Source organism: Cavia porcellus, unplaced genomic scaffold (genome assembly GCF_034190915.1).
Source record: "Cavia porcellus strain 051 isolate PalLab524CR breed Dunkin Hartley unplaced genomic scaffold, mCavPor4.1 scaffold_9, whole genome shotgun sequence".
Lineage (NCBI taxonomy): Eukaryota > Metazoa > Chordata > Mammalia > Rodentia > Caviidae > Cavia > Cavia porcellus.
The window spans coordinates 11,016,068-11,042,093 of NW_026947492.1; the positions used below are offsets into that span (position 1 = coordinate 11,016,068).

The 26,026-nt window shown below is 57.0% G+C and overlaps 1 protein-coding gene and 1 long non-coding RNA gene across 4 annotated transcripts in view; both read right to left on the reverse strand.

Annotated features, from left to right (window-relative positions):
- Positions 1-15,766, reverse strand: part of Bcl9l (BCL9 like) — a 28,971-nt gene extending 13,205 nt beyond the window's left edge. Inside the window, exons 1-3 of one of the 3 annotated variants that reach the window (XM_005004950.3) lie at positions 15,259-15,766; positions 9,250-9,307; positions 173-274 (exon numbers count right to left, since the gene is read on the reverse strand). In XM_005004950.3, the coding sequence (XP_005005007.2) occupies positions 173-198 (26 nt within the window). In that variant the 5' untranslated portion in view covers positions 199-274; positions 9,250-9,307; positions 15,259-15,766. The remainder of the gene's footprint in view (positions 1-172; positions 275-9,249; positions 9,308-15,258) is intronic. The other 2 variants (XM_003472788.5, XM_023566206.2) reach the window with 2 other exon arrangements.
- A 5,603-nt stretch (positions 15,767-21,369) lies between these two features.
- Positions 21,370-23,356, reverse strand: LOC134477623 (uncharacterized). Its single transcript, XR_010049665.1, has 2 exons — positions 22,910-23,356; positions 21,370-21,475 (listed from the first exon to the last, which is right to left on the reverse strand). It is a non-coding gene; the product is annotated as an uncharacterized LOC134477623 (long non-coding RNA).
- Between the last annotated feature and the right edge of the window lie 2,670 nt (positions 23,357-26,026).

The following is a 26,026-nucleotide window of genomic DNA, read 5'->3' on the forward strand; positions in this document are numbered from 1 at the left end:
CCTGCCTGGGCCAAGTATTCCCACCGTACCCCTTTTAGCGGGGTGCTCGGGGAGCCAGGTGCCTGGGAAGGGCTTGGTCTCCAAGCCAGCACCTCTTGGCCCGGTCCACCGCTGGGCCCGTCCCTTCCCCGCTCTCCACACACACGTCCCGCCCTCCACAACACCCACACACCTTGTCTTGTTAGCCAGGATCCTCATGGCTCCCACACACAGTGGGGCTACGGCCCCTGTGCGTGCCCCGGGCCCAGCCAGGTACTCGGTACTGGAGCACGGACTGCAGCAACAAGCCCCAAAGAGAAAACTTGTGACTTGGGGAGGGGGTGGGAGAAGGGGAAGGGAGACGGGAAGCCCCAGCAGCCCTGAGCCTAGGGAACTGGATAGGGTAGGATGGGACTGGAAAGGGAAGACTAGGAGACGGGGTCTTGATCCCCGTGACCAGTCTAATCCCCATGCCTCCCGCACCTTGCCCTCGGGGAGCTTGCAGTCTGCAGCAAGCCCCTCCCCGCCCCCCCCAAGGGGCTGCAGACGCAGAGGTCACTAATAGGCTGGGCCGCCAAGGTGCCGCGTGGGGCGGCAGCGAGGTCGGTCCGCTCGGCCCCAGGCGACTCCAGCTCCTGCCACGCCCCTCACCCAGGGCACGGGAATCCCTCTCGCCCCGCCCCGCGCAGCGCCCGGCCCCAGGGCTCTCCAGCCGCGAGGGGGCAGGGGTGGGGGCCCCGGCCCGCCCCGCCCCCAGCTCGAGGCCTAGCCCGTGCCCATCCCAGCAGGCCCGGGCGGGCAGCGCGAGGCCTGGCGGGGCCCCGGGGCTGCAGCTGGGCTCTTCTGGAGACCAGTAACGCTGGCTCAGATTCCTCCCAGACCGCAAGAATGCAGGAGCCTCCCCTCCCCCCCCCGCCCTGCACCCCACCCCGCCCCCCTCGGCAGAGCCAGAGCGAGAGGCAGCGCGAGCGAGCGAGCGAGCAGCGACAGAGACAGCGAGGCAGCGAGCGAGGAGCGAGGCCGGCAGGGCTGCAGCGTGGCTCTCGGGCGGCGTGCAGGGTAGACACGCCGGGCAGAGGCTCGACGGCCCCCGGGCGTCGCGGGGCCCGGGCGCAGAGACCCACAAGTACCAGCACCCTGACTCATACACACTCACAGCTCACACGTGGACAGGGAGACAAAAGACACGCAGGGCGCCCAGGAAGCTGGAGGCAGCCTGCAGAGGAGTGCGGAGCCCAGGGAGGCGCGAGCACCCAGGGGTGCACAGTCCCTGGGGCTCCTGGTGGAGCGGGAGCTGGCTGGTGCGTGGAGCGGAGAAGAAGACTGAGGTCTGGCCACGAGGGAGCCATAGAAAGTTGATGAGCCTGATAGTCACAAAGAAACCACACCGGGCCCTAGGTGTGCCGACAGACAAACTTACACAAACACAGACGCCTCGCCCAACCACCCTACGCTTACCACCCGCAGCAGCCGATCTTGGTAAAGGGCGGAGGGAAGGGGAGGATGACTGGGCCCAGGAGCTGCCAGCGTCTGGTGACAAGCCCTGCCAGACACACCTGGAGGCTACCCTGGGACCTTGGGGTGAGGGAGCCAGACCTGGCACCCTGTAGGAGTCTAAACCTAACCTAACCCAAGAGCACATAGGCTTTTCCCACTGCAGCTCAGTCATGGGGGAGGAAGGCTGCTCAAGGGAAGTTCCAAAGTTCGGGCCTGGCTTGTTGCCCCCACCTCCTACATCACAATCAGGAAATAGCAAGGAAGGAAGCAAGGACACCCAGGCTTAGAAGTGGGCTTAAGGCTATCACCTTCACCCCTGGGTGATTCTCAAAACTACCACCATTTCACTATGAGGAAACCGAGGCCTGGAGAAAGGCAGATGTAGTACCAGGCCACCCATGCCAGGCACCGTGGCATCACCTGGGAGCCATGACTGCTCATTTGAACCTATGCCAGTTAGGTGGGCTTCTCATATTCCAGCCGATTCAAGGAAAGGGGTGGACGACAGAGCCAACACCTGTCTTCTGTTTACAATCTTAAAGGTTGAGGGCCTAGCTGACCAGGTCCAGTGGCTCATATTCTGTAATTCTAGCACTCATCAGGAGGCTGAGGCAGGAGTAACTACAAATCCACACACACACAAAAAAATAGCAAGGTGATAAGGATATAGCTCAGTATGAATGCTCTGGGTTCAAGCCCTGGTACAGAAAAAAAAACAAAAACAAAACAGGACCTCTAATAATTTGGAGAGAGAGTGTTAAAACAATTACTCCCGTTAGGGTCCCCAGTGAAGTCAAGACTTCTCAGAAGAATCTTGAGTCCGCTCCCATCTAGGACTCCACCCCCTGCTCCCACCCAGCCGCAGGGTGCAGGGCAGGCTGAGTCAAGCACCAGTGAGTCAGGACTTTCCCATCTCACATCTCCTACTCTGCCCCTCAGGAGCCCCCAGCTCCCAAAGGCCCCTTCGTCTGCACTCAGTCCAGAAGACACCTGGACAGTCTGGCCACAAGAGGAAGGAGGGTTGATGCACACCAGGGTAGCTTTTAAACAGTGATGAGCCCCCGTGCTGGAAGGACAGGCCAGGGACTGTGGGCGCTCTTAGAAGGTGGGGTGGGGAGTGCTGATGTGAGGAGCAGGTGCCAGTCACCTGAGTGAAAGGCCAGGCCCTTACCCAGGAGAATGTGCCCTGGGGCAAGGTGGCTGAGGCAAAAAGTCTGAGATCATTTGCCCCCTGCTGTGTGACACAGGGCCAGGGAGCCCGAATCTACCCAAAGCAACCTACAGGTTAAAGTGGGCTGGACCCAGGCAGCAAGAGAGAAACCAGGAAGGCTCCAGTGCCCAGAGCCTCCAGTATGATGGTTAGCTCTGCCCCCTGGCCCGCCCCTGACTGCCACCGGTAGGGCAGACCTTCCCACACTTGTTTCCAAGTTGGGAGCTCCTGCTTAGTTGACCAACTGGCCCATAAGTCTCAGCACTGCTCAAAACCAGAGCCGGGGATATAGCTCAGTGGTAAGAGTACTTGCACTTGAGTGAGGCCCTGGGTTCCTTTCCTACCTCTGGGGAAGGGGGAGACCAACAAGGCTGTCAGAGAAATGCTTTGGAAATCAAGAGTGGTGGTACAGGGCTGGGGACTTAGCTCAGAGGCATAAGCGCCTGCCCGCAAGCTTGAGCTCAATCCCTGGTAACAACGAAGAGTGGTGGTACACACCCATAACCCCAGCACTCTAGAAGGCCAAAGCAGGAGAATCACAAATTTAAACTTACAGAGATCCTATCTCAAAAAAAGGAGGTGGGGCTCTAAGGATGTAGCTCAATTCAAAAACCTGGGTTTAACTCCCAATACTGCAAAAGTGCTTTGGAGGGTCCACGTGCCCCCATGCAAGTGAGGCCTGCTTGTGTCCCCAGTAAGGGACAGGGCCCTTCTGGAGACAACAGAGATGAGATCCTCAGCCTCTGGCTCAGAGAGGCACAGTCCCTGATAAAACGAGGTCCCAAGTCCCCTTTCTCCTGGGTGTCAGAACCCTGTTCCTTAGCCGCTGGGTCACTTCCTCTTCCTGAGGTGGTGACTCAGTCAGCCGGTGAGGTTAAGGATTCACAGCCCAGCAGGAAATCTGCTCAGGGACAAAGGTGTTGTTTGGGACCCTCAATATGGGGACTTCCCCTGCCTGGGTTCCTAGCAGCTCTCCACTCTCCCCCTTCCCCCCACCCCTGCCAAAGGAGACCATGCAAATCAACCAGTTTGCTCAGGAGGTTTTGCCTGGAGTTTCCAGCCCCACCCCACCTGTAGCCTGAGGGTAAGGTCAGGTAAAATCAGCCCCACAGGACACAGAAACTCCCAGTCCTAGACCCTTGTGGTCTAGGACCTCTGAAAGGCCCGGGCAATGGTGGGGGTGGAGGGGTTGGCCTTTCTGGCCCACTGTCCCTTCTGTGGTAGCCTGAACAGACCTGGGGTCACCTCACTTGTCTTGGTTCCTTAGCCAATACCAGCGTGGTCAGCCCTTAGGAAATAGAATCATGCTCTGGCAGTGGGTGCCCCCAAGCTGGGGGAGCTGCCCAATCCCTGGCTGCTCCCTCCCCGTTGGGAAGGGCTGAGGAGGGGGTGGGGGGCACAAGGAAACAAGACAGGGCAGGAAGCCCAGGCAGGCGGCGGGCACTCTGGGCCAGGCACAAACAGCCAACACAGGAAACCACAGCCCACCCCCGCCCACCCCACCCACCCAAGGCTCTGGGAGAAAAGAGGGCCAAAAGCCTGGTACCCCAGCAGAAGCCAGGGCCAGGGGTTAGCCCAGGGCGACCGAGGGAGGAGCTTGAAACTCCAGCCCTCTCTGAGCCCTAGACGCTACCTGGGGAGGGGGAGAAGGAAGCCTGGCAGGCAGAGAGGGTGCTGCCTCTTTAAATCCACCGAAATCCTGAGCTAGGCCCAACCCAGCTCTGGTTTCACAGGAAGGAAAGGAGCTCAGGAGCCAGTAGGGCAGGCGGTGGTGGCTGGAATTAGCCCCACCGGCCCAAATATATCTGGTCTCCGCCTGCCACCCCACTGGCACTTCCTGCCCCTGGCACCTGCACCACAGTGGGGGTGGGAGAGGGTGTAGGTGCTACTCGTATTCTGTGGGAGACCCCTCGCTTAGGAGATGGCCTGTTGCTGCGTACACGTGGGTAGGAGGTGACTTGCAGAGCCTGCTTCCTAGAGCAGGCAGGGAGAGATGACAGGGCAGTGCCCCTTCGACCATCACCTGGCCTTGGTCCTCCAAGGGGTTAATCTGGTCCCTGTTTAGGGGGGCAGGGGTGGCCTAGGAACCTCCTTCAAACTGCCTGGCTGCTGGGAACAATGGGATCATTGTGGTGGGAGGAGCGGAGTGCGGGCAGGCTGCTGGCACGGCCTGTGCACGGCAGCAGCGGGGCGGGACCTCACCCAGTGCCCGCCGGCCTGCCTGCAAACCCTGTCTCCCAGGTATATCCCCCCCCCACCCTTGCCTTGTCTGCCTGGCCTGAACTCTTGGCATCAGCAGCAACTGGGGGCCATGGCGCTCTGCCCACACTGACATCCAGACTGCCGTGGCCCTCCAGGAAGTAGGGGCCTGTGGGCCAGGACAGGGTGGGGGTGATGAGACAGGATGTGTGCCTGTGAGCCTCCTGCAGGGGAGACAGGAAGGCCAAATGGGGTTTCTGGTGTCAGTCTTGGCACCCTCAGAAGAGAAGGGCTTAGGGGACTCTGAGGGCAGTGACAGGCAGGGTCCCTTGCTTCTAGGCATTTTTCACACTCATCCAATGGAGGAGCTCCCTGAGGAGCCCTGGTGCTCAGGGCAGCCTCCTAGGGACTGGGTTTGGTACCTGGCAGGCACTGTGGTACAGTGGAGTAAGATCTGGCTTTCAGTCAGGCAAACGGTGTCAAGCACACTGTCCCTTCTGAGCTATGGGCCCTTGTCCATGCCTTTGTCCCTCTCAGGGACATCTGTAAATGAGGATACATCCGTAAAATGAGGATAATTACTGGGCATGGTGGTACATGCCTGTAATTCCAGCACTTGGGAGGCTGGAGCAGGAGGATCACTGCAAGTTCAATGCCAGCTTGGGCTATATAGTGAATTCAAGGCCAGCCTGAACTACCTCAAAAAAAAAAAAAAAAAAAAAAAAAAAAAAAAAGGATATTTCTACAGAATAAGATACCTGTAGTGAAACTAACAATGCCTAAGATCTACTAGCTCTCAGAACCCTACTTCAGGCCTTGACGTCCCCTTCTTTATCCCTTGCCGTAGCACCCCAATACATGGGTGTGTAGTAGAGATGCATTTGGTGAAGGTAGGCATCACCCAGATATCTGCCCTTACAGTGCCCAGGTCATACTAGTTCAGCTCTCCCCCACTTCCTTGAGGCCAGTCCCTGTGCTGGCTCTGCAGGGCATCCCTGGACTCCCTGACACACTCAAAGGAGGAGCAAGAGATGCTGTCCACCTGTTAGCCTCAGGGCCATGTCTCAAAACCCCAGCAGGCAAGCAAAGCGGGGGATGCCCTTCCACGTGGCACATCCCCTCCACTAGATACCTGTCCGCTGCCCAACCTGCAGCAGCTGCCTTGGGGTATGGGCTGGAGGAAGCTCATGCTACTGTCTCAACAGGGACCTCTTTAAAGATGGGGGTGTTTCTAGAAGAGGAAGAAGGGCAACTGACGAGTGGTTTTGGAAAGTAGGGAGTTCAGGAAGAAGACCTGTTCTCTTTTCGATTACAGAGCCCTGTACCTCTTAGGGTGGCCCCACAAGCCCCCAAAGGGTTAACAAAGCCCTAAAAATAACCTGCTCCCAGCAGGACCCGCTGATCAGAACCCTCCAGCCATCTGTTCCCATTTTCTCCTGTTCATACTGGAACATCTGAAACCAGCCCCAGAGCCCCAGCCCTATCCCAAAAATAGCCCCAGCCTGCCCAAGGAACAGGCCCTAGACGCTGGGCACAGGCGGTATGGTCAGCCTAGCAGGGAGCGTGGCTCAGGTAGACGAAGAACCCTTAAGCTCCATCCCCAAGAGAGAGAACATCCTCTCTGTCTCAGAAAGGTGGGCAGCAGAGCCAGGGCCTCTTGGACCAGGCAGGAGAGGGGATCTGCTTGTTGGGCTCAGGCCTCAGACCCAGGAGCCCCAGGGTCCAGAGAGCTTTTCCACATGTTAAGCCCCGGAGGATCCCAAACACCTATCTGCCTGACTCCTTCGCTTTGGGTCCACCCCAGCCCTGCAGGCTCCTCTGGGATTCCTTAGCCCTTCCACCCTACTCCCTTCCCCATGGAACTCACCATCTCCCGGGCCCAGGACACACAGTGCTAAGGCTGGACTCTGCAGCCCTGCAGCCCCAGGAAGGGTTCCTGCCTTCTGACACTGCAGATACTGACTGCTCTGCCCCAGCTCGGGGTGGTCCCTCCCTGCCCAACGTGCTGGGCATGCCCACCCGGCTTCTCCATGGAGCACAGGCCCAGGCACTGCCCTGCACACTCAGGGAGCTGCCCACACAGGGCATCCAGGTCCTGCGTGTTAGGCCTGTCTCGGAACCCTGAGACCCGAGGCAGGCCTAACAGATGCCACCCACAGCACAGCCCTGCATCACCACTTTTTTCTTCTCAAGGAAGGTCCCTGACCCCTAGGCCAGGAAGAAGAGGGGGCCATCCAACGGTGAACAACGCAGAAATGGGGTGGCGGTGGGAGGGGTGCAGAAGCTGAAGGAGCAAACAATCCGGTTTGGGTGGGGTGCCCAGGGAGCTGGGGAGGGAGAGGTATCCTCAGCCCCCTCCCCCAGTCCTTCTCCAGGCCCACGGCTAGTTATCTGGAAAACCTGCAGTCAGGGCTCAGCTATCATTAGCAGTAGGGAAACTGAGGCAGCAAAAGGGGGATCTGGAAAGGTAATAGAATCGAGGAGTCCAACGTGCTACACTGCCTCTCCCTGCCCATACTGCCTCCCCTACCACCACTGCTGCCCTGGCCCTGGGAGCTCTGGGAGCTCCTGGGAAGAGCTCTGACTTCTAACAGTGAGGAAGATTTCTAACACTTGCTGAGCGTTTACTTAAACCCTTGGTGAGCATTTTCTAATTTAATCATCGGGCTGGCTCTACTAAAAAAAGCACTTTTGAGGCTGGGGATTTAGCTCAGTGGCATACGCGCCTGCCTGGCAAGCTCGAGGTCGTGAGTTCGATCCCCAGTACCAAAAAAAAAGATATCTAGGGTTGGGGATGTAGCTCAGTGGCACAGCGAGTTTGATTCTTAGTACTAAAAAATAAAAATTAAAAAAGTAAACAGCACTTCTATTTATGTATTTATTTTGAGCCAGGGTCTCTCTCTCTCTCTCCTTGTGTTACTGAGGCTGGCCTTAAACCCCTGGGCTCAGTCATCCTGCTGCAGCCTCCAGAGTTGGGGCCTCAGACGTGTGCTCCCTGGACAGCCCTGGGAAGTGATTTCATTATTCCCAATTTACAGGTAAGAAAAGGAACAGGAGAGTTAAGAATCCTACCCAAGGTGCATAGTCCATAGTCCCAAGAGCCAGGATTTGAACCCAGACAACCCAGCAGTTGGGATCTTAACCCTTGCACAATGCAGACGCACCAGTCTCAGCCCTGCTATGACGAAAGAATGTCTGGGCCTCACGCCCTCATCCCCCATGCCCTCCCTCAGTGCCTGATGGGTACCAGGTCCTGCACTGGAAGCCAGTTCCCGCCTGGAACAGAACAGATCAAAAGACAGCACCGCTCCCAACCCCCTCTACACAGGTGGCCCGCCTGGCCTGAGCTCCAGGGAGCAAAGTTCTTGGTCCACCCCCAGTCCACCACCGGGCCCAGTCTTGTACCTCCTCTCCCATCCAGGTCCCCAACAGCAAGGTCACAAGGCAAGTTTCCAGGACAACAGCACAGAACTCCTGCTGAGAGATGCCCTAGGCTAGAGGAGCTGGCTGCCCCTCTCACCCCCAAATGGGGGTCAAAGGTCAAGTGGGACCTGCCGGCAGAGGGTGGAGTCCAATCCTCGCTCCCAACCCACCTGCCCAGCCACACCTGTCCACTGCTACCTACTTTTTTCATTGCAGAGTTGGAAGCAGGTCCACTTCCTCCCTATCCCTGAGGGGGCAGTTGTCTCCAGCGGGGGAGGGTGGGGACAGCAGAAGAAGGGACTGCGAGCCCCTCCCTCTGGGACAGCCCAGGAGAAGCACCTCCTCCCTGTCCCTGGCTTCCTCCAGCTCTCCCTAGTCAGACAGGAGCCCACAGGAGTGTTTGTTGTGAATTCAGGGAGTTGTTGCTAAGTAAGGAAGGACGGCAGGGAGACTGCGTTGTGTGCGTCTGTGTGAGTGTGTGTGAGCCAAGTCTATGGGGCCGGGGCAGCAAGAACCATACTACTGTGGCTGGTAGCCACCCTGGCTTGGACTCAGCCAGCAGAGGCCAAAGCCATTAATGGTACAACCAAGACGTCTACCTCGCCCTCCAGGACAGGCGACTGGGCTCAGGCTTCCCGGCTCCCACCCAGAGAAAGATCCAGTTTAGAAAGGGCCTTAACCCTGGCCATGCCAGCCCCGCCCCCACTCCCTCCCTGGGTCCTAAATGGAAGGCGGTTTGCACCCCAGGAGATAGAGGCGGCTTCCCTCCTCCAGGGGGAGGGAGGCGCAAGGAGAAGTGGGGGCAGAAAGCCAGGAGGAGGGACCAAAAGACAAAAGCCAGGCAGAAGGCTAAGCCAGGATGATGCGGCCACGGCCATGGCCACTGCGGACAGAGATCAGGGAGGCTGAGAAGGACACACACGAGCACATGGACCTCTCACCTCTGGAATAGTGTGTGCTGGGCTCAGGCTCAAGGGTGTGGTCTGGGATGGGGGCTCCCTGTGGAGAGAGGTCACAGCTAGAAGCCCCAGGCCAGCAATCTACACCCCTCTCCTCCCACAGCCCCCCCATAAACATGTACACAGGCACACAGCCTGCAGCTCCAGGAAGTGTCTGAGCTACGCCCCCCCCCCTCCAGGACTTCTGTGGACTGGCTGGAAGCCAGGCCGGACCCAGCTGCCCCACAAGGCCACTCCCCCTCCTGGAAGAGGAAAGAAGGCCCTGGAAGCCCGCAGAGTTCCCAGAGAGCTTGGCCTCACAGGCAGAGAGGAGGGGTGGCTCCTGGGACCTGACCAGGCCGGAGGACCTGGGGGAGGGGGCACGTGGGAGGCAGAGGATCCCAGCTCGCAGCAGCAGTCACCCCCAGTCATCTATCAGGGAGAAGAGTGGCTGTGAGTGTGTGTCCCTGTGTGATCTCCTGGCTACAGCCCTCGCCCAGGAAATACAAAGTCCTGGGGACCTGGTCTGGGCAGGAGGGTTGGGGTGCGGGAGTCCACTTGAGCATTTCAGTAAGAGGGGCTGCATGAAGCTCCCACAGCAGGCGGGAGGCTGGTGGCTGGGCTCAGTTTGTACTGGGGGTCAAAGGGGAGTTCTTTTCCGAAGAATTCTGGGAGAGGCGCCAACTAGAGCAAGCTGCTAACCACCCCTCCCTCTCTCTCCCTGCACTGGGGGGGGGGGGTGTCCCTGCCAACCAGACTTAACCCTCTCTAGCCTGTGTTGCTCCCAGGACTGGGGCAGGGTTTGGGGGGGGGGTCCTCTGGCTGAGCTCTGCGTCCAAAGCTAAAAGGTGGGTGGTACAGGACACCCACCTGAATGCACCTGGCTCCCCAGGACCCCGTCTGACACCACCCTGCCCTACCACCACCTGGTGACTTTTCAGGGCTCATCTCCTGTAGGTGTCTCTACAGTGACGTGTGCGTACGTGTCTCAAGACGGAGATTGAGAAACAAACTGAAAACTCCTTGCCAAGGCCCTCCCCGTGCTGGGTCACTGAGAGCTGTACCAACCTGTGCCTCCAGCCTCCCTTCTTCCCACTGTTACTCATGAGACCAGAGGCCACTGGGGGCGGGTAAAAGGGACAGCGAATCTGCCTATCTACCTCCCGCCCCTCTATCTCTCCAACTTGCCACATGTACTCCTAGAGGAAAGCATTCAATCACAGCTTGAGATCCTAGAAGGGAAACTGAGTCACGGCACAGTATCAGCGCCTCGAGCGCCTGAATCCCAAACCTAACTTAAGTCCATAACCACTACCCTAACTTTAACCAAAAGAAACAACCAACAAAATGCTTGGACCCTCTTCTCCACAGAACATGTCTAACTGCAGAGGGTAAGGAGCAAGATTAAACCTCAGGAAGGGCATCCAAGGGAAGGCTGCTCGGGCAGCTGGCCCCACCCACCAAGCCTGAGCTCCAGACCCTTCTCGGTCTTCTCCTTGTGCAGGAAATGTGAGTGTCTTATTCTGTTATTCACCCCTAGCCAAAGAAGTCAACTCTTCTGAACCTTCGATTTGTCACCAAGCACCCAGATGTGATGTGATTGGCTGTTCCTTGTCCCCAGTGAAGCAAGTGACCCCAGGGACAGAGGAGTCACTTTTCTTTCCCCCAGCTCTTCCTTCAGAGCACTGACCCTCCCTTAACAGCCACCACTGCATCCTTAGGACAAGAAGGTGGGCTGGGGGTGCAGCCACCTTATGGTGCTGAATCTCCCTCAGAGGCAGAGGGGAGGGTCCACCCTCAGAGACAGTTTATCCCGAAGTGTCCCCACTCTGCCTCTCTCTCCAAGGACCACAGAGTTGCCAGAAGCCTCGGCCCTGCTCCAGGAAACCTCCCTATCAAAGAGCAGAGGACTCCACGTCCCAGGGCCGCAGGAGACCTGTGACTACACACCCCAGATATGTTTCCAGGGAGCCGAGGAGGCGGGGAGGGACACAAAGCGCACGCGTGGACTCGTGCATACGCGCACATACACATCAGAGACACACCCCCAGCACACTCCTCAGAGATACCCCACCATGTGTGGCCTTGAGACAGACCCACATTCAAGGTACTTCAGAAATGACTCCTAACTCCAAATAGTGGCCCCTTAAGACCCCCTAGAAGCTTGCATATTGAGAGCCAGCTCAGGAGAGCCTGGGAATGTCCACATCGGCCAGTCACACAAAACCACCACCAGAAGGTACATCCACTTGGGGACTGCCCCACCACCACCACCACCACCACCACCGACATGCATGACGTTAGTACCTGGCCACGTGCTAGCACACAAACTCAAACACACCACCTCCAAGTGCACAGGGTGAAGTCGGATTAGAGGACGATGTCCCTCTCCTAATGGGGAGGGGAGCTAGAGGGGCGTGGAGAAGCTCTCAGGGATTTCAAAACAATCCTGGTTTCGAAATGCTGGAAATGCTGGATTCAGGGCCATTCCCAGTTGGGGGGAGGGGAGGGCAGGCCTGAGCAACCAGTTCATGGCAGGAAGAGGGATGCACAGACAGTCCCAGCCCGTGAGGAAGGGGCCGGCGAGAAGCGACAAGCTTAGGAGGGGCAGCCAGCCCAGGGCCAAGTGGGCAGGGCTGCTGCGGGGAGCAGAGGATGGGGAGGCTTTGGCTTTTGCCACTGACAGGAAGAGCAAGGAGGCAGAAGCCTCCAGCCTCCTCAGCTCTGAGTGAGGGCACACCTACCTGTGCGTGCCCCTGCCCCACTCCCAGACAGTGGGGAGCTCCTTCTCCCCACAGAGAACTCTCTGGTTCTGCTCCCTGCCAACTAGCACAGCCCCAAGCTCCCCCAAGATCGGGATCAGAGGGTGGGAGACTGCAAAACCTGCGGTGCTGAGGTCTTTCCAGACTCCCCAACTCAGGACTCAGCCCTGGCCTCCCTTCTAGGAGGAGGGGGACCTTCAGGGTAACTGAGGCAATGCACACCACATACTCCCACACCCAGGAAATCATCCCCTCCCACAGCAGGCAGCTGGAATGCCCTTACTCCCCACCCCCACCCACCGAGGATGGCCAAGAGTGCACCCAGGGAGAGGTGAGAGAGGAGGTCAGACCAGGCTGGAGGTGGGGCTCTGGAGGCCTGGCCCTGGCACCCGGCAGAGACACCAGGCTGCCTACCCGATGCACATCTAGGTGACATGCAGCAGAGCGAGCTCCAGGGATGCAGCTTCTTCACCTAGCCTCTCAGCTCTTGGCCCTGGTCACCCAAGGATGGGACTTGGGAACTTAGCAGTCCAGGGAAGAAATCTCCAGCCTTGGCGGGAACCCCCACCTGGTCCTTCAGGCTGATCTGAGCTTCCTTCCCACATCCCTGGGAGTAAAGCCCCCCACTCCATGTGGCTGTGGTGGGCAGCTGTTGGGGCTGGAAGGCAGGGGTACAAATGTCAAGCTACAGCAGCCAGGTGCTCGACAGGTTGAGCCAGTCCCTGGAACACGGCCCCACCCCAGGGAGAGCGGACTTGGCAGAGGCTCCCTGCCCACGGCACCCAGCCTGTACCCGCTTTGCTCCCACGGCTGCCCACTTTCCCACGGTGCCGTGCCCCTTCTGTCCCCTCCCGCCCAGGTCAACACCTGGACAGTGCCCAGGGCTCTGCTACAAGGAAGCAAAGGATGCCATTTCCCTGTCACCCTTGGGTGCCCAGGCTCTTAAGGTACCTCACTATCTGCTACGAAGAGGCCCGGGAAGAATAATCATGACATCAGGGGAGCAGGAACTCCAAAGTGCTCCCATCTCCTTGGAGGCCTCTTTTGATGCTGAGAAAACTGGACAGAGACACCCTGGCTCCCTGGAGCTGCCCTAAGGCACTGGGACAGAACTTCAGCCTGCGGTGCTGGCGCCAGAGGCAGTATGCAGGCGCCCCCAGCTTCTCCTCTCAGGCTCCCTGAGGACAGGCTGCAGGTCTGGGTGACTGTTGGTTCCCTCCAGGCTTGCCAGAGTTGCTGCCACTCACAACCCTAGTGTCCTCACCAGGCTCCTGGGCTCCCTGGAGCTCCATCCCAGCCATGGGTCCCCCACAGACAGGCAGCCCCCCTTTACACAGCATCTCCTTTAATCTAAAGCAGGTGCCAGGCATTCCAGCCCTCGCTGAGTCGACACTGCCACCCGCTAGGCCTCTGCCCAGAAGGCGACTACCCTGCCTGGTTAAAGAAGTTCACCCCAGCCTAGGCTCCCACTTAAGCCAGGTACCAGGAATCCAAAGTGGAGTCATGGGTGCTCAGTGCACTTTCAACAAGCAAGATCAATGGTTCCCAAATTATCAATGATAGGCTAGCCCCAGATTGCTGTGGCCCACCAATTGTTCTCTGGGACCCTGTAATAATCTGCCCCTTCCCTGGACTCTCCACTGTAGTACTGACTCATCCTGAGCCTTCAGAACCCATCTCCAGCTGCAGAGATCCTGCTACCCTGGGACACAAGAGTCAGTCTGGATGCAAGATAATATTCACCTCTCCCAACAGAAACCCCAGCTCACCTCGGTGAAGAGCAACACAGAGAAACCCCTAGAGGGAGATAGGACACTGGCCCTCCAGCCTGGTCCTCTGAAGCCAAGGAGGCACATGGGGTCGGGGGGCAGTGCCTTCCTGGTACCAGATCCAGCCTCCCTTCCTGCCCCTCACCTTCCACTCTCCCCCAGGCTTAAGGCTTCTGTTAGCAGGGCCCCACAGCTGACACCAGGAAGACGAGGCCTGAGCATGCTCATCCCCTGGGGCCATGAAATCATGGTCCTGACCCAGAGAAGGCAACCAACCCTGTGCTGGGGAGCAGTAGAGGAACCCCTGCCCCAGGAAATAGCCGTTCCCAGGAGAGGCTAAGGAGAAGGGGAGAATGGACCTCCTCCCCCAGGTCGCCTTCAGAAATGCTGCTACCAGGCTCCTTGGGTAGAGACAGTAGAGACAGCCTTCCCAGGTAAGGCAGTACCCCAAGCTAGGAGGAAGCGAGATCCCGGGAGCCTCGGAGCTCCTTTCCCAGGGCTCAGGCAAGGGCCCTGCTCACCTCTGTCAGAACAGCACTTTTCCTCCAGCAGCAGAGCCCTCCCCCCCAGGGGACACAGACACACACCCCAAGCAGCAGGCAGACAGGAGGAGGAGGGAGGCAGGGGGTGTCAGAAAAACCCGGAAGGAAGGAAGCCGGACAGACAGACAGAAGCTGATACTGATTTCACTACTCAAGACACCCTCCAGGCTCCCAGACTTTTAGGGATACTCTCCTTCTCATCCCCCAAAAAGGAAAAGGGCAGAACAGACTTCAGCTCTTCTGAAACCAAATTCCAGTAGCCCTGGGGTAGCACATACCCCAGGCAGACAGGAGGCCTACGTCTCACTTCTCTCCCTCAAACACTTCACACAGGGTTCCTCTGGACCAAGACAGGGGCCACCTCCCCTCCTGCAGGGACACCTCCAAGAACTGTGTGGCTGCCCCACCCCCAGCCAAGCCCACAACACTCAGGATCCTTGGCGGGGGAGGCTCCTCCACTCCTACTCCTACTGCTCAAAAGCAGCGCCTGCGGGCAGAGGGTGACCCCAGCTCTCCCCGGTCCCTATCCACCTCCTTCAGGAGGTCCCATCAGCCTACGAAGGAGTGCTGGGGTACGGGTACCCACTGTTCTGGTGAGCCTGGGAGGGGGACTACATCTCCCAGAAGCCCCCAGGGCAGGGTTCGCTGCTCCAGCTGGCCCAAGGCCGGCCTTGTTCTCTGCGCTAGGGTGGCAGGGTCCCCTGGCTACCCCTAAGCCCTTCTGCCCGTGCTCTGGGGCTGCCAACCAGACGGGGGGCCTAGGCATAACCTCCACTGACCCTGCGGGCATCCTCCATCCCTTAAACAGCCTGGAGGTGCGTGCCAGAGGGCAGGAGACAATCAGAACGTGTTCCCCTCCCCAATTTGAACTGGATCTCCCTTCTCAACCTCCCGCTGGCCTGACATGACTTTCGCCCTCGCCCCCAGCCCAACCCTCACCTCGCGCGGGTCGGGGTCCTCACGCCAGGCCGGAGCTGGACGCCATGACCAGGTCAGGGTCGCTGAGTGGGTTGGGGTCCTCCTGCTCTCCAGCCGGAGGTGCGGAGAGGGCGGGCAGGCGGTGATCTTTTGATCCTGGAAGCCTTGATCTCAACACCAGCCCGGCCCGGGAGAGGGTGTCCGGGGACCGCTGGGCACCGGGCTTCCTGCCTGCCCACCGTGGAGCATGGTGGTGGGCGCCGGGCCGCGGCAGCGAGCGCGCACCCCCGGGCCGGGGCTCGGGACTGGGGTCTCGGCCCCGGACCGCACGGCTCGGGCTCCCGCTCCTCCTCCCTTCCTTCCTTCCTCCGCCTCCTCCTTTCACTTTCCCCGAGGCCCGCGGGGACGCCGGGCGCGGGGCGGGAGGGGGCTGCCGGCGCTTATTGTGGCTCGGACGCCGCCGAGGGTGCGGGTCGCAGCCCCCGCGCGGGGCGGCGCGGGGGGACCCAGGCGTGCGGGCGTCCGGCCGGCTGGCTCCGGGCGGCGGCGGTGGTGCAGCGGCCCCGGGCCCGGGGCATGTCCGGCCACTGGCTCCGCCGCGCGCCGCCGCCTCCCCGGGCTCCCCCGCGCTGCCGGAGCCTCGCGCGCCCCTCCGCTCGGCGCCGCTCCCCAGCCTGAATAAGCATCGGGGCTCTCTGGCTGCCTCCTTCTGCCTTCATACCAGAGCCCGGAGAGGCCCCTGTCAAAATAAGAGCTCCCCCATCTCGCTCGACTCCTCGCCCAACCCGGCTCCCCCAGCCTCCCAGTGGTCTGACTCGGTAAGGCGCCCGGCCGGCCGGTGGGAGGCAGGTTGGCCCGAGGGCGGGGAGGGGAGCTTCTAGGCTGCTCTCTTCCCCATTCCTGAGGACTGGGGAGGAGACGCGCCAGCAGCATCACAGGCTAGAGAAGTCTGACAAACCTACCCTATCTGCAGGGATTGGAAGGAATGGGAGTTTCACACACACACACACATACACACACACACACACCACACGCACGCACACGCACACAGCGCTGGGTCCCCTCTTCATTGTAACCACCCACATCCATTATGCACTGAGCATCTCTTTATTCATCTTTCTCTCCTAGTAGACCGTGAGGTCTTTCAGGACACAGACAGAAATTTTTCATCTTAATCGTCAGCAGCTCCAGGGGATGCTATGAAAATATTTCTGAAAGTGAAACCTTTGTCTTCTCAAAAGAACTCTCTCCTAACCTCAAAAACTACACACATACACACACACACACACACACACACACACACACACACTGCTCTATGGGCAGTAAATGCATTAAAAAATACATTGTAAAAAAAAGAATTGTAATTTTTAAAAAGTATTTCACATGTTATTTCAGTGTTTTCCACAAACCTGCAAAAAAGCTGTTATGGTCCCATTCTACAGCTGAGAAAACTAAGACCTGCATTACCTAAGCCATACTCAGGAATGGCTAAAATGCCCAGGATACATTTCCTCTGCCAGGATACATTCCTTGCATGTTAGGAGCAACAAGCATTGACTGCTTTGGAAAGGAAGGACTCCTTTTCGTTTCCCATACTCTCATCTCACAGATGGCCTCTGCACAGTTCCCCACCCTGTGTCCCTCTTCTGACCATGTATCAGTTCTGCACAACCACCTCCCCACTCGTGTACAGGCTTTGTCTCATCTCTCCTGTGTGTACATCTGACGGACCCCCAAAGACTCCTGAGGCCAGCCTATGCCTGTGTCCTCTGTGTTCCCCACAAGACTGATTCAACAGCTAGCTGTGTTCATAGAAGGACTTCAGTCAATGCTGACTTGATGGGTTGATGGTACCAGAAACTGGACACTGGGCAAGAGGGACAACATACAGGTAACATGCTAGCACTGTGGCCATCATGTGCACCCCACACATCACAGTTTACAAAGCATTTCATGTACCTCATCTCTTGAGAGAGCTTTAACCCAATCAACAAACCTTTCCCAAGGATAGTACCTACTAACCGCTGGGCAAGCCGCCTTTGGAGTTAGAATCATCAATGCTATGAAATGGGTCTTATCTTCAGTGAGAGGGAAGAAAATTGAAGCTCAAAGAGGCCGAACTCTGTTGTGAAAAGCTAGTGCTAGGACCTACAAAAACAAGGTTTGATTTCTTCTCTGAGTCCAAGGCACAGAATGGGCCACAAGGCAGCCGGCCAGCTCTCAGAGGGCGTTTGTTAGAACGGTCCACTCCGTTTAGATGGGTCGGTCATAGGTATCAAGCTACATGATCCCTTTGGCACACGCCCCATTCATAGTAGGTCCGGGAAGCAATGTTTGTAGGGGTGAGTGGCAGCAGAGCTGCGGAGGATCGCGAATATGTTGCACAGTAAAGTTCAGGAGTGTTCGGTATGTCCTTTGGAGCAGCCTGCGGAGCGCTCCCCTGGGCGGAGCAGTGACTCACTCCCCGAGCGCAGCTTCCAGGTCGGGATGCCGAGCCGGAGCTCGGGGCGGGCGGCCACGAGTTCTGGGTGGATCCCTGGAGCGAGAGCGCAGGAGGGAGAGAGGCGAGCGGCCCGTTGCGGGAATCGAGCGGCGCCCTCTACTGGCCAACTCGGGGAAGTACCGTGTGTTTCCGTGTGTGCACGGCACTGTGTCGCAGGGCTGTCACAGGTGTGTCCGCGCGCCGCGGGGTCGGCGTTGGTCAGTGGAAGTGCCGGTATGGGTATGGATGTGTGAACACGACTGTTTGTGTCCCACTGTGGGTATGCCAGTGCCGCTCGGGCACACAACCTTATCTTGTCATGCGATTTACTTTGGGGCTGGGGGGCGGAGAAGGGGCGGCCCTAGAGCTGCCTTTCACCCGAGATCACAGCATCCTCCTGTTTCTGGGGTGACTAGAATGCACGGATCTTCCAGTTGGTGCTCTTCACTAGCTCCTGCATTAGCTGAAGACGGTAGGAGCGGTTCTGGCCGGGAGAGCTCCGGAGAAGAGACTCTATCCCCTAAATGAGCTGGGACCCAGGAACGGGTTAACCTGGAGCCCCACAGTGACTTCAATCATTGGCTCAGGACGCTGTCAGTCAGCGTTTGGGGGTGGGGCGTGCGGGCCGCAGTTGGATTGCCCAGCGCCCCTCACTTGCCCCTAGACCCCCCACATCATTCCACTGCTGCGCCCACACCCCCATCCTGGTGGAGACTCCTGCTCGGGCCCTGGAGGAGGAGCAGATCTGGGCATCTTGGCTTCCCCACTCACTCCAGCAGCCTGGCTTCCTGATAGATGGTGATTATTATATAATAGACTTGCTGGACAGATCCGTGCCAACCCTGGGAACACTTTGCCCCTCAAAGCCTGCCCTAAGGCCTGGCACCTGCCGCACAGAGCCTGCAGCCCGCTCTGCCGGCGTCCCCAGCACCACCTCCGTCCCGGGGAGGGAGACCCCACAGGCACCTTCCCTGGTGGGACTGGGTGGGCGCCGGACCGGTAGTCGCGCCGGCGCCCCGCAGGTCTCCCTGTCGGCCAGCGTTGTGTGGCTCTACCAGCGCTGATCTAAGATTATGGGAACGTCCTGGCCCCCCTACACCCTGAACTTGGAACCCAGAAGCCCACAGAGGTGGGGCTAGGGGGCTCAAGGACCAGGGTCGGAAAGGGAAATGAGTTTGGAGAAGGTGCGGGGCCTGGAAAACCTGAGACTGGGAGAGGGGGCCGATAGGGGCAGGGGGGAGGGACTCTTATCCTGACAGGGCTCCCGCCTTCCCCGACTGGAGGGTTTGGAAAAACTGAGCAGGCAGCCAAGGCTTGGCTGGAGATCCTGCAGCCCACCCTCCTGGGGACACAAAGCTGGAGGGCGGGGGCAAGGCGGAGGAAGGGAGCACGACCCCGGGGAGGGCAGGGCCTCTTTTGGGGCTGGGGGCCGGGGGCCAGGCCCCTGGGGAGGGGGTTCCTGGCGCTGTCTCCCTGCAGTCTGCTTCCCCCTTCGCCGCCGCTCCCCCGCCTCTCCCCTCCACCCGCGCCGGCTCCAGTCTTGCAGATTGCGGGCAGACTTAACTCCTTACGTGCCAGCCCGGCGAACTCCGAGGTGGTGACGCCGGGAGGAGGGGGGGATTCCAGACCCCATTCCCACCCACAGTTTAACACCTTGTGGCCCGGAATGCAACCTCAGAGCCTGGACTGGTCAGATCCCTGAAAAGCTGCGGGGCCCCGGAGGAGGAGCGACCCGCAAAGCCGGCACCTGGCGGCGGCATCCAGCCTGCTCCCCTGCCCAGTGTCGCTGGCCCCCTCTCCTTTCCCACGCTCTGCGCCTCTCCTGCACTTTGCTACCCTCCCAGCCCCTTCTAGATGGGCCCGAAGCCCTGACGGACTCGAGCAGCCAGGAGGCTGGGCTCTGCAGCCGCCCGAGCGCCTCCTCTGTGTGCAGCCTCCGAGGCCCCAGAGCAAGTGACTGCAGCCTTTGCCTGCTTGCAGCCAGAGGAGCTGTCACCCATCTCAGAGAAATGCTACCCGTCCCAGCTAGGACCGGGACCTGAGCTCCTGGAAACCCTGACTTAACCCCTATCCTAGAGCCTCCGCCAGGCGACGTTGCGCTCCCTGGCAGATTTGCCCAATCCCGCTGTGAACGACTGCCCGAGGAAGGCACTCCAGACTTGGCAGGAATGGGTTAACGGAGCCAGGCTTCTACGTGGGAGCCAGGTGAGGCACCGCCCATCCTGGCCTCAGGTGCGAGTAGATGGGAGGGAGGGACCCTGACCTTAAGGGAGGCCTTTTTTTTTGCCCCCTCGTGGTCGGATCTGGCTTAGCAACCGCTGGCAAAAAGTACGTTTCTGTAAGGGTTCGCGGAAGAAGCCTTGCGCGCTCCTCCCGAGGGAACAGCACCTCCCGAGGGGTGGAAGCCCTCTAGGGGCAAAGAGGGAGCACCACGATCCCTGCCAAGCTGCCCTCCCCTCAGCGGGGTGCCTCAGTTGCTGCCAGATCTTCGCCTTAGGGCCTCTACTTATGAGCCCCAAAGGCCTTGGCACCTGGAGGGCCGTCTCCCGGGTGCATCTGGGTTAAACAGAGGGGTTCCCTGGGGGAAGCTGGCTCTCCCCTTGCTCTCCGTGCTCCAGGCCTTCCCAGGCTCCCATTCCAGCTGGACCCCAATCGGATGCTAACCAGGTTCAAAGCTTTGACCAGCTACCTGGTCCCTTCTGCTTCCCGCGCCTGTAGCCAAACGTTTCTCTCCGTCCAAATAAATTGCTTGAGACTCTAGAAACTCACAGTCGCTTCCTTTTATATCCAGCACTGCTGTAAGCTCTTTTGCCATCTACTCAGAAGCCCTCCCGGGTTAGCAAAGCCAGTGAGCTAAAAGGCCTCCCTCCACCCCCGAGGCCTTACTTCTTGTCGTCAGCTTTGCGCTAAGATTTCCCTTTGCACAGGTAGTTTACTGGCAGGAGACCTTTCCTCACGTAGTGATACCCAATTTGCCACTTGTCTTGTTTTCCAGGACCTTTCTCTGCCCAACTCCAACTATTTATTCATTCAACAAATATTTATTGTGGACCTATTATGTGCCATGCACTGGACTAGCCACTAATTATAAGTTGGGGACAGAATAACTACAGTCCTGGAGCTGGGGATTTAGCTTAGCGGCATAAGCATCTGCTTTAGAAGCAGGCAGTCGTAAGTTCGGTACCGATAAAAAGGAAAAAGACACCCACACACAAAAAGAATAACTACGGTCCTGGCATAAGCACCTGCCTGGCAAGCACAAGGTCACAAGTTCGATCCCCGGTACCAAAAGAAAAAAAAAAGGATAACTACGGTCCTCCTCACAGAGCTGCCGACAGCCTAGTTGGGGACAGACATGGAGATAGGACTTCGAGTCAGAGTGATAAGAGCTTGAGGGACACTTAGGAGAGACCCAGCCATCAGCACCTGAACTGAAAGTTCTGCCACCTTGGAGCTGTTCTATCCAGGCACGAGTGCAAAGCTTGTACCAGGTGCCACAGAAAGATACATCTCCCTGTAAAAAGGTAACCAGATCTGAGCAAGAGCGCACAGCCAGATGTTGTAAGAGGTCTCTAAGCTGTGTTCCCATACAACCCTTCTAGTGAGTCCTCCAGTCCCACAGGAAAGAAGACTGGTCTACGAGTCCAGAATATGTGTTTCCCACTCTGTGGGCCTCAGTTTCTTCAAATTTTAGAATAATTGGATACAGTTAGCTCGGAATAATTGAATACAGTTAGCTCCGTGATCTTCTTTATCCTGCAAACAGAGACAGAAAGAGTGGGCTTTATGAGAGAAAAACACTAAGTTCTGAGCCACATAAAAACAGAGTTTTGTTTGTTTGTGGGGTTTTTGTTTGATACCAGGGACCGAACTCACGACCTCACATTTGCCAGGCAGGCACTTATGCCACTGAGCTAAATCCCCAGCCCAAGGACAGAGCTTTTAAACCCAGGAGGAGGACTGGGGTAGGGCTCAGCAGTAGAGCACATGCTGATCAAGTCCAGGGTTCTGGCTTTGATCCCCACTGCCACTAAATGAGCAGAAGCCCAGAAGAAGCTGTCAGAGGCAGGGCACCATAAAAAGTCACAACCAGTCAGTCACCTCCCACTTCTTGTGTGGTCCAAGACAGTTGAGTCCTGGGGGCGGAGGGGTACATAATTCTTGCCATTTAATTTTTTTTGTTTGTTTTGTTTTCTGAAACTCACTGTGTAGCTCCAACTGGCCTCGAACTTGTGATCCTCTTGCCTCAGCCTCCCACATGCTGGGATTATAATGACTACCACACACCAGGCTTCTTTCCCTCTAAATCTTGTACTAAAGGCAGGGGCCTATCTCAGCCCATGCTGAGCCAGGAGCACTGGGGGCAGCACTCACAGAATATACTTAGTTACTGCACTAATAAGCTCTTACAAGTAGCGCTATGGGACTGTTATTTTTAAGAGGTGGAAGATTAACATGGTGGTGAAAGGCCTTGCTTAAAATCACGTGGCTGGCGAGTGATCGCTGGAAGAGGGACCCAAGCCATCTAATCCCCATCCAGACTCTTTCCAGAATACCACTGCAGTGCTTGTTTCCAACTTTCCATTGGACTTCTTCCTGTTTCTGGCTCATTTCCCTGTGAGGCCAAAAGATGGAGAAAGGCAGGCTTGGCCTCCTTATCTGGACATCCCCAGAGCCCAAAGGGTGGCTGAGAACTGCCGGTCTCCTGGGCCGCCCTTTCTCTCTGCATGACCCTATTTATATCCATGTAGCTCTCTGGCTCATTCTCAAAAGTCATCCTTGAGTTGCGGGTGAAGCCCTGGGCCAGGCAGAGTCAAAGTCTCAGCCAGGCCTAAAACCTGCTCAAGGGTTTCAAGCAAATGGATTCACCTCCCTAAGCCTCCCATTCTTCAGGTTAAGACTCATAACCTATTCTAACTCCTGGGGCATTTGCAACTTGAAATCCCAGTTTAGAGAGCCTGTTAAAGGCACAGCTCTAATGAAGGGAATGGGTGTAATGTCTGTCCCTGCAGGACCTCACCGCTTTAAGACTATGTGCACTCCATCCGCAGGAACTAAGGGGCTGCTTCCTGGAGCCCCCAATCCCTGTGACCATACTGGGTCCTATGACAGTGCCAGGACACGCGAGCTAAATACATTCTGGACCCCTTAGTCCAAATACTAGCAATAAACAGGTAAAGTGGCGCTTACCTGTAATCCCAGCACACGGAAGGCTGAAGCAGGAGGAGCACTGTGAGTGTGGGGCCATCCTGGTCTACACAGTGAGCTCAAGGCCAGCCTGGATGACATAGTAAAACCCTGTCTCAAAACAGAAACAAAAACAAGACAAAACCCAAAACTAAAGAATTGAGAAAAAGGGGCTGGGGGTTTAGCTCAGCGGCATAAGCACCTGCCTTGCAAGCAGGCGGTCGTGAGTTCAATCCCTGGTACCGATAAAAAGGAAAAAAAAAAAAAAGAAAAAGAATTGAGAAAAAAAGGAATTTCAGGGTTCCCTTTCATCTCTAGGTGGTTTAGTCAGAACCCACGGCCGGCCGCACTGCACGCACACCCCTCACCCTGCTGCTCTGTCTCTCCCTGTGTTAAGTGGGTACAGTCAGCTCGTGGGCTCCCAGCAGCCCCTCTGCCTTCTGTGGTCCACACAGCTTCTCTGTCTCTTGTGTCACTGTGTCTCCCTGTGAGAGGGTTGGTGCAGCCCCTTGGGGTTTGTTGTTTTCTCTTTTTTTCTCCCATTCTGGAGAAAGTTGCCTGTCTCCTCCCTCCCTAGGAACTGATTTGTTTGTTTGCTTTGAGACAGGGCCTTGCCATGCAGTTTGGGCTGGCCTTGAGCTCACTCTATAACCCAGGCTGGTCTCGAATTTGCAATGATCCTCCTGCCTCAGCCTCCCGAGTGCTGGGATTACAGGCATGCACCACCACGCCCAGCTAGGAACTGATTTTCTGAACCTTATTCCACCTTTTTTTTTTTTTGTCTTTTTCCTTTTTATCGGTACCGGAGATCGAACTCATAACTGCCTGCTTGCAAGGCAGGCGCTTATGCTGCTGAGCTAAATGCCCAGCCCCTTTATTCTACCTTTTAATGGCAAGATTTTAATATCTGTGATTTTTACTTCGCTCCAGGCTTGTATGTTATTTGAATCTTTATATAAGCTGTTAACACTATTTAACAGGACTAAACTATAAAGCACAATATGTCCTTCTGGTCAACATCAAATCATGTCACATGGAGAAGAATCGTAGGGTCAGATCGCCAGGACCCTAAAGAGGCAGAGTGAGAGACAAAGGAAATCAGAAGGCTCAGAGTTTGAGCCTTGGTCTCGGGGCCCTATGAGGACTACTCTGGACCCTGTTGTGCTAGGGATCCTGGCCTCCTGGGGGCCTAAGCAGGCTCAAGGGACACTCAGGGAGTTGCACCCAGGGAGCCTGGTTTAGGGCTCCAACTGCTTCCAACAGTTCCCAGAGGCTGTGGCCTGCCAGCCCTGTGTCTGACCTCCCTTTAGTGACCGAGTCATAATGGTGTGCATGATGCTCTTGAAAGCCAGATCCTTACAGGCCCTGCTACAAAGTCATCGTCTGGGCTGGGCACGGTGGTGTGCACCTGTAACCCCAGTGCTCAGGAGCCTGAGGCAGGAAGATTATTTCAAATTTCAGGCCACCCTAGGCTACACAAGCAAGACCTTGTCTCAAAATAAACAAATAAAAGCCAACAACAACAAAAGTCATCATGCAGCCTCTAACTGTGATGTTAAAGCACGGTTACATCAGTGACTTTGAAATCATTAAGGGTCACAGGGCTGGAAAAATTGTGAACTTCACAGGCTGGTTAAACAAGTGGGGAGTAATCAGCCCAAAGTTTGATGCAGAGCTGAATGAGCCAGAAAATACAGAACAATCCGCTTCCATCCCATCAGTCCTATGTCCTGGTGTTGACAACCTCAGCTGGCATCATGGACCACAAAGAAGCAAAATGAAAACAGAAGGGAAAATCCGAGGATTCTTTTTCTAGGGATATAAAACATATATACAAATCAAATTCCTCAGTTGACTCTGGTGGGAAAAAAAAGGCTCAAAAAGCTTTTTTTGTTGTTTTTTGTGGTGACAGGGTCTCTCTATGCAGTTCAGGTTGGCCTTGAGCTCACTTTGCAGCCCAGGCTGGTCTCAAACTCATAATGATCCTCCTGCCTCAGCCTCTTGAGTGCTGGGATTACAGATGTGAGCCACCATACCCAGATCTCAAAAAGTTTTTGACTGTAAAAGCCATACTGGAATCTGGTATAGCAAAAACAAAACAAAAACAAACAAAAAAAACCCCAACACTTTGGGCAAATTAACCACTCCGAGCACCAATTTCCTCTTAGGTAAAATGCAATACTATCTCCATTATTATGAAGATTAAATCAGACTCCATGTGTTTTTGAGACGGGGCAGTTCAGGCTGGCCTTGAACTTGCAGCAACCCTCCCACCTCGGGTTCCCGAGCACTGGGATTACACATGTGTGCCACCACGCCTGGCTGAAAGGCTGCGTGTTGCTGAGCCTAGAATATAGTAGGGGCTCAGTCAGTGAAGAAAATGAAAGGGGGTGAAGAGGATGGGAAGAACGTGTGTTTCAGACAGGTCTAGTTTCTGGATGGGGACTCCCCTGTGGAAGTGGATGCACTTGCTGGGTGCCTGCTCTGGGTGATGTATATGAAATTGCAGGGGGACAGAAGCAGGTATGAATGACATTTTGCAAGGAGAATGAGCACATGTTGGGGTCTAGCTAGATGTGGAGGGTGGCAGAGACGCACCTGCTCCCTCAGAGACGTCCTGGTACCACCGTGCCAGGGCCTATGAAACAGGAAACGTATTCTGAGCCCCCACAGGTCACTACCAACAGGCAGCACCAAAGCTTTTACACCGTGTGGTGACAGGGAGGTGCCAAGGCCCAGGATGGCTTGAGGAAGCCCGTGCATGTCGAGGCCCCTTGAACTGAGCATGCCAGGGGACGTGACAGCAGGGAGGTAGATTTCACGAGGACTTGTAAGAGGGAGTCAGAGCCAAAGTTGGGTTTTGGGGAAGAACCGGCACCTGTGGTAGCTGTGAGCACTGGCTGCGGTCCCCGAGTATACGCTGGGAAGTGAACCGAGGGAAGTGCCCTGCAGGACCCCCCAGAACCAGGCTGGCTCTGATGATGCCCAGAGAAGCTGCTGCTCAGTACTAAGGCCCCTGCCCATCCTCACCTGCCCCAGGCAGACCCAGATCAGCCAGAGCTGACTCCCACCTGCTCACCCTGCAATGTACACAGGCCTTGGTCAGGACCTTTGGGGGCC